This window comes from Hylobates moloch, unplaced genomic scaffold, assembly GCF_009828535.3.
Source record: "Hylobates moloch isolate HMO894 unplaced genomic scaffold, HMol_V3 SCAFFOLD_5, whole genome shotgun sequence".
NCBI classification, from domain to species: Eukaryota; Metazoa; Chordata; class Mammalia; order Primates; family Hylobatidae; genus Hylobates; species Hylobates moloch.
This window is the reverse complement of record NW_026652280.1, coordinates 106,022,988-106,036,474: the sequence shown is the minus strand read 5'-3', so window position 1 is coordinate 106,036,474 and position 13,487 is coordinate 106,022,988. Positions and strand designations below refer to the sequence as shown.

The 13,487-nt window shown below is 43.1% G+C and overlaps 1 protein-coding gene across 1 annotated transcript in view; it reads left to right on the top strand.

The window, feature by feature from the left end:
• Window positions 1-2,861, top strand: part of LOC116468009 (putative neuroblastoma breakpoint family member 8) — a 42,953-nt gene extending 40,092 nt beyond the window's left edge. The window contains exons 17-19 of the mRNA XM_058439359.1: window positions 425-591; window positions 1,305-1,356; window positions 1,981-2,861. Coding sequence (XP_058295342.1) covers window positions 425-551 — 127 coding nt within the window. The 3' untranslated portion in view covers window positions 552-591; window positions 1,305-1,356; window positions 1,981-2,861. The remainder of the gene's footprint in view (window positions 1-424; window positions 592-1,304; window positions 1,357-1,980) is intronic.
• Window positions 2,862-13,487: the final 10,626 nt, after the last annotated feature.

Here is a 13,487-nt window from a genome sequence, read left to right as displayed (position 1 = left end):
TACTAACCTACTATAGATTGACCATACCTCAAAGGCTGTATGGCAACTGCAATGGAATCTTGAGCAAGTTTATGGAAAATTATTGAGCCCACTCTTTTCATGATCACTGTTCACTGTGTGTCCCGAGGGCACTAACTCAGAGTGTCCTTTGACACCTTCATCAGTGTGTCACCTGGCCAATTCGCTGAGCTCACTTTCTCCTCTCTCTCTCTCTCTCCCCCTCTCCCTGTCTTTCTCTTTCATTCTTTTCTACCTGGTCCTGGTCTATGCCAACATAAAGGCAATAATTTGTTACCTCATTAATGGATCTGTCTTTTTTCTTTTTCAACACTTCCTTATGTTACCCGTGAAATCTAGCTGGGGCTGTGTGGTTTCTGATTCCCCCTGGCTTATTCTTGACTTTTTCCTACTTTTCCAGGCTCAGCAGGGAGCTGCTGGATGAGAAAGAGCCTGAAGTCTTGCAGGACTCACTGGAGAGATGTTATTCGACTCCTTCAGGTTATCTTGAACTGCCTGACTTACACCAGCCCTACAGAAGTTCCATTTACTGATTGGAGGAGTGGCACCTTGGCTTGGCTCTTGATGTGGACAGTGAGTACCTTACTATGAAGGTAATAAGGCTCCACCTGGTCTTCCAGATAGAGGTGATATTCCTGTTCTAAGCGGCCCTTACTGACCCGAGAGATGTCATTGCCGCAGGCAGGACCTATGGGCGCATGTAGTTTGTAATGAAACTGTAGTCTCAGTTGGAAGCCCAGACATGAAATGGGTCAGTGAGCATGGCTCTATTCCTAGTCTCCAGCCATGCCTGTGGCAACCTGAGCCCACTCTCAGCACATTGGACCCAGGCAGATGTAAAAAATTCACAGAACTATGATTTGGACTCAAGGGTTTGTAGGTTTCCTCCTTCATTCTAATTTCAGTGTCTAAAATTCTTGCATCCATGAACGAGCTGGGCATTTGATGAGACAGGGCTGAATACTGCAGTTTTCCTCCTAGAAGTCATCTAGGGCATTTTCTTTGAATTGATGGGAACAATAAGGCATAACTGTTTGCGCAAACTTGGGATAAATGATTTTGGGATAATGATCTACCAGAATAGGGATATTTCACCCTCGGTTCTGAGATGCAAACCAAAGAATCTCTATCATGACCGGCTTTCAGGCCTCCTGAAGTATATCTCTCACGTTGTCCTGTTCTCATGCTGAGGAGCCTGAGATCCCTGTGTGGGGATTAGACAGTGGGCTGTTATGGGTGTAGGTGAGTTGGCTTATTTTGTCTGTCCCTGTCTGAATTTATTGCAGGAATTAAAAAGGACCAAGAAGAGGAAGAAGACCAAGGCCCCCCATGCCCCAGGTAACTTTGAGCAATTGTGAACAGCTACTTCTGTGTTGACACCTGGAGACTCCTGGTTCAGGGAAAACAGAGTGGGCTCACATTATCGATTACATCTTTTCAACCAAGCCTGAGTTACTCCTACTAATATTGCTGTTGGTTTTCATTGCAGTAGATATTTAGGTTTCCCTTTCTTCTTCCCCTTATCATTTACTAACGTACCATAGGTTGACCATACCTCAAAAGCTGTACTCTCTTGGCAACTGCATCGAATTTTTAGCATATTTTATGGAAAACTATTGAGCTCACTCTTTGCATGATCACTGTTTGCTGTGTGTCATGAGGGCACTAATTCAGAGTGTCCTTTTACTCCCTTATCAGTGTGTCACCCGGCCAATTCACTAGCTCACTTTCTCTCTCTCTCTCTGTCTCTGTCTCTGTCTCTCTCTCTCTGTCTTTCTCTTTCATTGTTTTCTACCTGGCCCTGTTCTATCCCAACATAAAGGCAATAATTTTTTTACCTCATTAATGGATCTATCCTTTTTCTTTTTTAACCACTTCCTTATGTTACTCCTGAAATCTAGTTGGGGCTCTGTGGTGTCTGGTTTTCCCTGGCTGCTTCTTTAGTTTTGTCTCCTCTTCCAGGCTCAACAGCATGCTGATGGAAGTGGAAGAGCCTGAAGTCTTGCAGGACTCACTGGATAGATGTTATTCGACTCCTTCAATGTACTTTGAACTACCTGACTCATTCCAGCACTACAGAAGTGCATTTTACTGATTTGAGGAACAGCACATCAGCTTGGCCCTTGATGTGGACAATAGGTTTTTTACTTTGACGGTGATAAGGCTCCACCTGGTCTTCCAGATGGAAGTCATATTCCCACACTAAGCAGCCCTTACTAAGCTGAGAGATGTCATTCCTGCAGGCAGGACCTATAGGCACATGTAGGTTTGAATGAAACTGTAGTTCCATTTGGAAGCCCAGACATAGGATGGGTCAGTGGGCATGGCTCTATTCCTAGTCTCAGACCATGCCAGTGGCAACCTGTGCTCAGTCTGAAGACATTGGACCCAAGTTAGGTGTGACACGTTCACGTAACTATGCAGCACATGCCGGGAGTGATCTGTGAGACATTCTAATTTGAACCACGTATCTCTGGGTAGCTACAGAGTTCCTCAGGGAATTCATTTGGCAGGCATGTCTCTGAGCTTCTATACCTGCTCAGGGTCAGTGTCATCTTTGTGTTTAGCTCATCCAAAGGTGTTACCCTGGTTTCAATGAACCTAACCTCATTCTTTATATCTTCAGTGTTGGCTTGTTTTAGCTGATCCATCTGTAACACAGGAGGGATCCTTGGCTAAGGATTGTATTTCAGAACCACCGACTGCTCTTGACAATTGTTAACCCACTAGGCTCCTTTGGTTAGAGAAGCCACAGTCCTTCAGCCTCCAATTGGTATCAATACTTAGGAAGACCACAGCTAGATGGACAAACAGCATTGAGAGGCCTTAGCCCTGCTCCTCTCAATTCCATCCTGTAGAGAACAGGAGTCAGGAGCCGCTGGCAGGAGACAGCATGTCACATGGGACTCTGCCGGTGCAGAATATGAACAATGCCATGTTCTTGCGGAAAATGCTTAGCCTGAGTTTCATAGGAGGTAATCACCAGACAACCGCAGAATGTAGAACACTGAGCAGGACAACTGACCTGTCTCCTTCACATAGTCCATGTCACCACGAATCACACAACAAAAAGGAGAAGAGATATTTTGGGTTCAAAAAAAAGTAAAAAGATAATGTAGCTACATTTCTTTAGTTATTTTGAACCCCAAATATTTCCTCATCTTTTTGTTGTTGTCATTGATAGTGGTGACATGGACTTGTTTGTAGAGGACAGATCAGCTGTCTGGCTCAATGATCTACATTCTAAAGTTGTCTGAAAATGTCTTCATGATTAAATTCAGCCTAAACGTTTTTCCGGGAACATTGCAGAGTCAATGCTGTGAGTTTCCAACCTCAGTCCATCTGCAGGCACAGAAGGTCTAGTTTGTCCATCACCATTATGATATCAGGACTGGTTACTTGATTAAGGAGGGGTCTAGGAGATCTGCCCCTTTTAGAGACACCTTACTTATAATGAAGTATTTGGGAAAGTGGTTTCCAAAAGTATAAATATCCTGTATTCTAATGATCATCCTCTAAACATTTTATCATTTATTAATCATCCCTGCCTGTGTCTATTATTATATTCATATCTCTACACTGGAAATTTTCTGTCTCAATTTTTACTGTGCCTTTGTTTTTGCTAGTGTCTGTTGTTGCAAAAAAAGAAAAAAAAAAACATTCTCTACCTGAGTTTTTTGTCCAAAGTTAATTTTAATCTATACAATTAAAAACTCTTGCCTATCACTCTGGACTGTTGGATTGCTTTTTACATTCAGTGTTATAATCTTTGATTATGCTGATGGATTTTGGTGGGTACTGATGCGAATTAATAAAACCATTTCATTTCCCTGTTTATTTCTAATCTCTTCCACATTGTAAGCTATGTTTACCATATGTAGCAGAATGTATTTACTACATTTCATGGTTCTAGTCATTTGTATTCTTCGTGAGTGTGTGTGTGTGTGTGTGTGTGTGCCTTTGGCATTTAGGAAGGGTTGTAGAGCTCATGTTTAATATTGCACTAAAAATGTTTTTGATAGTTTTCCTCCCTTTAACTAGACACACTTCTAATATTTGGTTTATACGTTTTAAATTATAACTTTCAGCATCAAATATTTCCATACAACAGTCAATTACATGATGTGTTTTCTTTTTCCTACCTTCTTTACCTGCCACTTCTCATAATAGTATTTGAACCTAAGCATATACCAGGGACATTCTGTGATTATCTTCTTGCCCCCACCTTGGTTTTTGGTTTAGATCCACAATGAAATATATTAATACTCATGAGCTATTCAAAAGTGAATGTCACAGTCATCACTTGCTGAGTGGTACTCATCCTTAACAGACTCCTCATGAGGGAATCAGGTCTCGCTGAGTTTAGCATGTTTAATAATCTTTCTCACGGTCTTCATACATGGATGGCATTACTGGATATAAGGTGCTTGCCCAAAATGATTTTTCTTGAGTTTTTAGGAGATATTGTCTTCCTTGGGGGACATATATGGTGTTTGCTCTCATTGTGGGATTCTATTTTGTTCTACCAGGACCTCTAATTTCTGCCAGTTACTTCATTCATTTGTTCTCTTCCCCACGAGTCTCCAGAGGATGCTTCCATGGTCCACGCCTCCCCATCTCCCAGCAATTCTGCATTTCCAAGATTGGCACCTCTGGTCCTCTGCATGGTGAAGCCCCTTCCTTTCAATTCCCCAGTAGCCAGTGCTCTAATCCACCAGGTCTCAGGCATGATCTGTGTTTCTCCACACTCGCTTTCTGAGGAGAGTTTTACCTGGGTTCTATCATGAACAGGCCCTCCTTGCTGTCCTGGCCTCTATTTGCATAGTGTTTCCTGCTCCCTCTGCTGTCGTGTGGCTCCCAGACCCGGCTATGGGCCGGGCGCGGTGGCTCACGCCTGTAATCCCAGCACTTTGGGAGGCCGAGGCGGGCGGATCACGAGGTCAGGAGATCGAGACCATCCTGGCTAACACAGTGAAACTCCGTCTCTACTAAAAATACAAAAAATTAGCCGGGCGAGGTGGTGGGCGCCTGTAGTCCCAGCTACTCGGGAGGCTGAGGCAGGAGAATGGCGTGAACCCTGGGGGGTGGAGCCTGCAGTGAGCCGAGATCGTGCCACTGCACTCCAGCCTGGGCGACAGCGAGACTCTGTCTCAAAAAAAAAAAAAAAAAAAATCACCTGAGAGCCACAGTGTTCCCTAGCCTTGGTGTGTAGGGGCAGGATTATGGGTGGGATTTTTGAGTCTCTTAGTTAACCCCTAGTGCTTTGAAGTGTATGTTGAGAAATTCAGCTGTTATTGTCCTAGGTGGACTTGCTCTCTCCTATCCTCCTACTTCAAATGCAGAACTTCAATCGTGTACAAAAGAAGACTGAATCAGGTAATAGAACACACCCTTATTCATTGGCTGGCTTCACCGATCATCTCATGGCTGAACTTTTAAAAATACAATCTTAGCCACATACCTATGGAATGTGTATGTGTGTGTATATATATATACATGAATTTGCTTCTGAGATTATGGAGGCTGAAATTCCCAAGATGGAAGGAAAGCTGGATACCCAGGAAAGAATTTGTTTCCCATTAGGCCTCTTAATTCTCTCCTGGCCTTTGATTGATTGCATGAGGCCCACCCCTATTAAGGAGGGCAATCTGCTTCACTTAGTCTGCCCATCCCAATGTTAATCGTATCCGAAACACTCTCTGGAGCACAACTAGAATCATGTTTGGCCAAATGTCCTGGCACCGTGGTGCTCGGTCACAGTGACAAGTACAAGTAACTATCACACATGCCCTTTGTCATATTGGTGATTTCCACTGTTTTTCTCCCAATGTGCAGCTTATATTTGTTCTCTTAATACTGTCTTGAGCAAAAACTTTCAACTTTTATAAAGTTGAATTTATCAGTGTTTTCTTTAATGGTTTGTGTTTATTGATAACAAAGAACACTTTGCCTAACTCTGTGTCATGAAGATTTTGTCTTATATTTTCTGCTATACTTTTTCTAGTTTTATAGTTTATATTTAGTGGCATAATCCATTTTGAGTTAGTTTTTGAGTTAGTACTGAGGTTCAGGTGAATTTTTTTCCTTTGGGGAAATGCATGTCCAGTTGTTTCTACACCATTTGTTGAAAAGGGAATGCCTTCTCCGCTGAATCATATTTGGACCTTTGTCAATCCATTGGGTGGTTGAGACTGGTGAGAGGACTGTCCTGGTGTTCGGACAGAGAGACAGGGCATGAAGTAGGGTGGTCCTTATGGGAAAAATTAAGGAAGACACATTTTTCCATGAGGAATAGGAAGTTCCCAAGCACAATTGGGGTACCCTCTACTAGCATGTTGTAGCACACTCATCTCTGCTCTACTTGTCCTGCTGCAAAAGCTTGGGTGTGCATAGACACTGAGGTCGAGTGGTATCTTTGGGCACTTTTGAGCATTGACACCAAAATTCCACCATCAAATCTTAGAATATCAAGCAGCTAGGTGGATCACCTGAGGTCAGGAGTTCACAACCAGCCTGACTAGCATGGTGAAACCCCACCTCTACTAAATACAAAAAAATTAGCAGGCATGGTGGTGCATGCCTGTAACCTGAGCTACTTGGGAGGCTGAGACAGGAGAATCGCTTGTGTACCTGGGAGGCAGAGGTTGCAGTGAGCTGAGATCACACCATTGCACTCCAGCCTGGGCAATGAGAGCAAAACTCCATCCCCCCGCCAAGAAAAATAAATAAAAATAAAAGAATATCAAGCAGCCAAAGAAGCAGGAAAACATGACACATAATGAAGAATCTAATAATCTAGTTGAAATTGACACACATGTTGGAAATAGAAGAAAAGGACATTAGAGCATTTACTATAATTTTATTTTAATTAAATGGGGAGGTTGAAGATTTTTTAAATATCAAATTCTGTAGATAAAAACTATGATTTACAGTCTGAAATGGAAGAAGGCAGTGGATTAAACATTGCAGAAGAGAAGATTATTGAACTAGAAGGAATAGAAGTTGAAACTATCATAAATGAAACACACAGTAACAAATGACTTGAAAACATAAAACGACCATCAGCATCAAAACTTTAAACCCCCTAGTATAGGGCTAAATGGAATCCCTGAAGGGTGTGTAGTGGAGAAGAGAGACAAAGATATTTAAAACATACTGGATGAAAGATTTAGAAGCTCTATGGAAGCCATAAAGTTCAAATATTACAGAAATATGATTATTCTAAGAACAAGAAGCATGAAGAAAACTTCACCAAGGAACACCTTAATCAAATCCATCAAAACCAGTGATAGGGAGGAAATCCTAAAAGGAATAAAAGGGGAAAGAACATGTTACATACAGAGCACTAAATATAAGGATGGCATAAGATTTCTGATACACACAAGAAGTTTGCAATAAAGTACTTAAAAAGAGAAAAATTGTCACCTACAATTCCACACCTGGCCAAATTATCTTTCAAAAATAAACATGAGAAAAAATATTTTTGAACAGAAAACAAAATGATCTCAATTTGCAGATGGTGTGATCCTATGTATAGAAAATCCTAAATAATACAAATGCAAACACACATACAGGCACACAGAGACCAGACACACACAAACACACACACTACTAGAGTTAATAAGTGAATTCAGCAAACTTCCAGCAAACAATCACTTGTGTTACCAATGAACAATCTGAGAAGAAAATTGACACAATGATTTCATTTATAATAGCATCTGTAAGAATAATATGCCTGGGAATAAATTTGTTCAAGAATGTGCAGTACTTGTACACAGACAACTACAGAACATTGTTCGAGGAGATCAAGGAAGACCTAAATCAATGGAAAGACATCTTGTGTCCATGGGTTGGAAGTTGTAACATGGTTAAGATAAAAAATACAACTCAAAGCAATCCACAGATTCAATATAATCCTATCAAAAAGTGGCCTTTTTTACAGGAATGCCTAAGAAGAACTTCGTATTCCTAAAAAATAGCAGGTGTCCCCCCAAAACAAAAGCAATCTTGAAATGTAAGAAGGAACATTCTCTATTCCAAAGGTCTTTAACTGCTCTCAGCAATACTTGGTAGTCTTCAATATACAGGCTTTCACATCTTTTTTTCTACCTTTGTTTCTAGACACGATCTCACTCTTTCACTCAGGCTGGAGTACAGTGGCATGATCACAACTCACTGCAGCATGGAATTCTCAGGCCTATGACATCCTAGGGCCTCATCCACTGAGTATCTGGGACTACAGGCTCATACAACCACACCGGGATAATTTTTCTGATTTTCAGTAGACTTGAGTTCTCACTATGTTGCCTAGGCTAGTTTCAAGCTTCTGAGCTCAAGGGACTCTCCTGCCACAGCCTTCCAAAGTGCTGGGATTTGAAGCCGAGCCTGGCTCACTTTCACATCTTTTCTATGTAGTTTATATTTCTTGATGCTATTGTGAGCCTGGCTGGCTTTCACATGTTTGCTATGTAGTTTATATTTCTTGATGTTATTGTAAATGTTTATTAAAGGAATCTATAAAAATTTTTGTATTAAAATTATATATTTAAGGAATTACATATATTATATGTATTTAAGAAATACAACCTGAGGACTACATATACATATACATATACATATACATATACATATACATATACATATACATATACATATACATAATGAACTAATGCCTACTAGGTGAGGGGCTGCCTTGTGAGCAAACCCAAGGTCCCTGGCTCATGAAGCCTTTGTCTAGGAGGATGGAGGGATCAGCAAGTTGGGCACACAGCAGGTTCTGTCTTTGGTGTGGGCACCTGCCCACTCGGGTCTCTGGCAATACTAACCAGGCTTCATGATGGGTGAGGTGAGCTAGGAATGGGAACGTGGATAACCTCAGATCCAGAGACTGCAGTTGTCACCTGGGGACCTGGCGTAGGTGTGGAGGAGTCTCCCACTGATTTGTCCCTGGGTCAATGCCCCAACATGCACAAGGACAGGACTCTCAGCCTCAATGTTTTAGCAGCCCCCAGTCTTCTAAAGAGGGTTTGTGGTGAGGAAGAATGTTCAACAAAACAGAAGAGTTATGGATACTCTAGCTTGGCAACACAGAATACTTCCTTGTGATACTAAATGGCAATATTTGACAATTACGGATGACACAATTGAGCAACAGCTTTCACTGTTCAACAAGCAGTGTCTCTGGAACACGAGGTTAGTGCTGTCGGATGTTGACTGAAAAGTCAGTGGTTTGAGCCCATCCAGTCGCATTAATGTTTCCAGCTGACGTGACCTTCCATCTGGAGTCTCTTCCTTGGACCAAATATCTCTTAAAGCTTCTCTTCTTCTTGTCTCTGGTCTATTTTCCAAGGTGCCTCTTTGTTGCTTGGGGCAAAAACAGTCCATTTTTAATCCACACCCAATAAACATCTACCCTTACTTATCCTGGTTTTTAGGGTTTTGAGTTTGTTTGTTTGTTTTCTCAGCTTCTCATATTTGGAATACTGGAAATTCCTAAAGTGGAGAATGACAGAAACTGAATCACACCTATGGTGAAGCCACAGGCTCTGGATGAAAAACCTAATCTGCCGGGGTTTGAAGTTAAACACATTAATCTTCTGTGCCTCCATTTCTAGCTGTCCAATGGGCTAAATCAGAACACTTAGGTTGTCCAGTGTTTAAATGAGAAGTGCAGGAAAAGCGTGGAGCCAATGTCTGTTATGTAGTAATTGGTCAACACGCATGAGCTCCTATCAGCGTCATGGCCACCAGCATTTCCATCAGGCTTTGATCTTTGAAATGTCCTTCCTGATATGAAAGGATCATTCCTCAAACATTCTCTAACCGATGGCCATGAAATTGCTGCAATGTGTATTATTATTGCAAATACAACTGCAGGGAACAGACTGACACAGGTATCTGTCGTGCATTGCTTGTCTATTTCTCTGTAGACACCCGGAGATGGAATTGTCAGACCAAAGTATTTATACATTTCTGATTTTGCTAATTTCTGTCTAAATTACTGTGAAAAGAAGATATAACAAGTCTTACTTTTGATATTTTATGGGAATTCTTTTTTTCTCCATCTTCTGGCCAAAACTGGGAAGTACTTGCCTACCGTTTCCTCCAAACGTACTTTTGCCAACATTTCTGTAGTCATACAGTGAGATCACATTGTATGCATGACATCAAACTCAAATCCTTAAATGAAAAGAGGGATTAACATGACTGTATAAAAATTTATCTTCAAAATACAATGAATGCAAATATGTATGTGTATATAAATACATATATACACACAAACATACATGGGAAAGGAATTTTTTTATTTGAATACTTTATCAAAGTTATATACGCTTGAAAATTTGTTTAATAAAACAGCAGTCCCCTTGCGTACTCCCAGAGTTTCATCACATAGAAGCAGTTATTTAGTTATTTATCTCCTTATGTCTAAATAGATATTATTACTTTTTGATTTTCAAGTTTAGGCACTACCTCTCCTTCACATACTTGCTCATCACCACCCCCAAACATGCCTCTCACCACCTTACCCTCTAACATGTTTGTGTCCTCATTTGCTGGGTCAATTACTATATTGTTATAACTTGTATATTTTATTCAGACTTCAGTCACATTGGATATACATAGCAGGAATGAAAGGCCAGTATCTTGAAGGACTCTCTCTCAAGTGGATAAGCTTCAGAGATTTTTGTAATCTTTGGTCACCCTCCCCGTCTTTTTCCTATTCCAGGTAAGTACTGGATCTGATGGGCCCAGCTCAGGTCAGGCACTCTCTCCTTGAGCAGGGGAGAGCAGGACATCTTCATGTGTAGTACCAGGAAGACACTGTCCAAAGAGGGACAGGTAGCTCTAAGACAGAAGTCAATCTGGGGTATGGGTAGGCAAAACAAGGACATGAAAAAAACCGAGTCTGTTCTGTGAGGGGAGCATGCAGTAGAGAGTGGATTCAGAGTGGGAGGGGAGAGTTTCGAGAGATATGGGCCATGGATATCCCTCTGTGGGCTGGAGCCACACAAGACTCTTGGGGTCTCTCAGGGGCAGAGCTGAGGAGAATCTGCCCTCCCCAACCTGGAAGACTGGTGAGGGGACTGTCCTGCTCACCAGACAGAAACGGGGTCTGGGCCAGGGCAGTTCTGGTGGGAAAGAAAGAACAGGACATCTTCTCCTTAAGGAAAGGTCCTGAGTCAGGTCTTGGTAGGGAGGGAGGTTACCTTGGGCATTGGCAGCTGAAGATGTTTGGCCAGATGAGGGCACTGAAATCTATGTCCTATAAACTTGTAGTTCTAGTAAAAGAATGACTGCAGTAAAGGGTCTTTAGGAAGAGGAGGTGGAAGACCTGATTTGGGTTGGGGGCTCCAAGAAGAATGTCTGCATTGCTGTGCAGAAGCCTGCTGCACAACCTCCCTGGTCCCCTTGCTCAGTCTCCTGGCCAGACCCCTGTGAGCCCTGGAAGTGCACAGTCAGCTCAGCCAAGGCATCTCCAGCCAGGACTCATCCCTGGGCATTTCTGTGGCCTTGGGTGCCCTGGCCTCCTCCAGGCCCTGTCTTGCAGGCAATCATCCTGCAAGGGAAGGGGGAAAGGAGGCTACTTGACAGTTAATGCTGAGCAGCTCCACAAGGTCCTGACTTAGCTTCCAGTCACTTGCAAACCTATATACCCCCATCTCATCCCCCAAACAATGAAAAGAAACTTTGCAGGACTCGTGCCAGACAAATAGGGTGGGAACATTCTGTAGAGCCAAGTTCTCAGGACATCAATAAGAGATGGAAACCACCTGCTGGAAGGTGCCACAGTGGGAAATGGGGACAGGGAGCAGTCACTGAACTGTCAGGGTGAATCCTGGCTCCTGGCCCTCACACACCCTTTTTCCCCCTCCCTCCTTCTCTCCTCCCTCTTGTCTGCTCTTTCCCCTCTCTCCCCTGCATCCCTTGGGTACCTTCCATGGGCCCTCATCCTTCCTTTTCAGAGGCTCCAAAGTGAGCCCTCAAAACACTTGGTAACCTTGGACATCTCCAAAACTGGAGAGATTTGGCCACACCATTTTTATGAGCTAGGAAGGTCCTCCAGATCTCTTGCCTAAATTTTTCTGCTGATGAGAAGAGAACAAGAGTTTCCATCTGATCTGGTCCTAAGGCAACTTCTCCTTGGAGTAAAGTCTGGGCAGGAAGAAGGGGATTGCCCAGGGCCCCGGACTTGCCCCTCCAAGCTGCTCTGCTCCTCTCCCCTTCACTGCCAGAGAGCTGGTCAGGGATCAGGAACCTCTGTTCTTCACAGATGCTGGGATCCCAGGCTCAAATCTAAATATTGGCTGATGTAGGAGGCTAAGGGAGGCAATTCCCTGGGGAGAGGTGTCAGGATTTGGGACAAGAGCAGCATCTAGGCCGTCCACAGAGACCCCAAGGACAGGAATCCACTGGTAGCCGGTTGGAGGGGATCCCATGAAAACAAAATGAAATGTGCGCATTAGTACTGGACCCAAGATCAGGAGATGAAAAACTGCACTGTCCTAAGGGATGAAGGAATTAGGGAATCCCGGAAGTAAAGTTTTTCATATAGGTCATTTCTTCCAAAGAGACACAGGGCAATGGCCCAATGACGTGAACAAAAGAAAACTCGGGGTCTAGGATTGAGGGGAGGCAGCCTTTTTGGTAGAGACTTGTCACCTGGAGGCCAAGGGTCACTCTGAGAGGGGAGGGGTCTTGCTGGTCGCTGGGTCCGGGACTCCATTTGCACACAGCCAGTGGCCTGGAGGGTCTGTGACCATGATTTGGACAATTTCCCCCATTCTGCTTAGGGAGCAATAGAGAGGAACATCACTGGAATTATACAGAAAGGTCCCACTGAGACTTGAACCCTGATCACTGTATTCAGAGTCCAAAGTGCTCACCATCACACCATGGAACCTCACACTAGCTTATAACTGGAGGTAACTGAGTTCATACTTAGCAGCCATAGTTCCCACGCACCTGTGTTAAAGCATTTCTTCTGCTCCCTCAAGCAACACTGAGGAAGGTGGACTTGCGAGAGAGGAGTCATCCTCTTTCTTTCTCTCTGCCTTCTCCTTTGATCAACTTTTATCATTTCATTTGCACCTCAGAAAATGAGGCAAAATCCAGTTTGGGCTTAGGGCCAGGGAAGAGCCCTTGAGGCCTCCCTCATGGAAAACATGCTCTCTCAGTTTACCAGAGTTTCCTGTACCATGGGGTACCTGAAATTCCTGCAAACAGTAGTGTTATATTCTTTTTGCCTTCCCTCTTTTCCCTTTGCCCAGGGAGGCCAGATGATTGTCAGAACAGGACTTGGGACTTCCTGGGTGCCTTTCCCCCTTCCTCCATGTAATAAATAATGGCTGACACCAAGCAAGGGGGATTGGGAGGCAGGGAATCTTTCATTTTCTTCTTCATATACTTCTATGCAATTGTTTGGTTGGTTTTGGCAAGATTTTCTCACCAGAAATGGAGATTTGTTG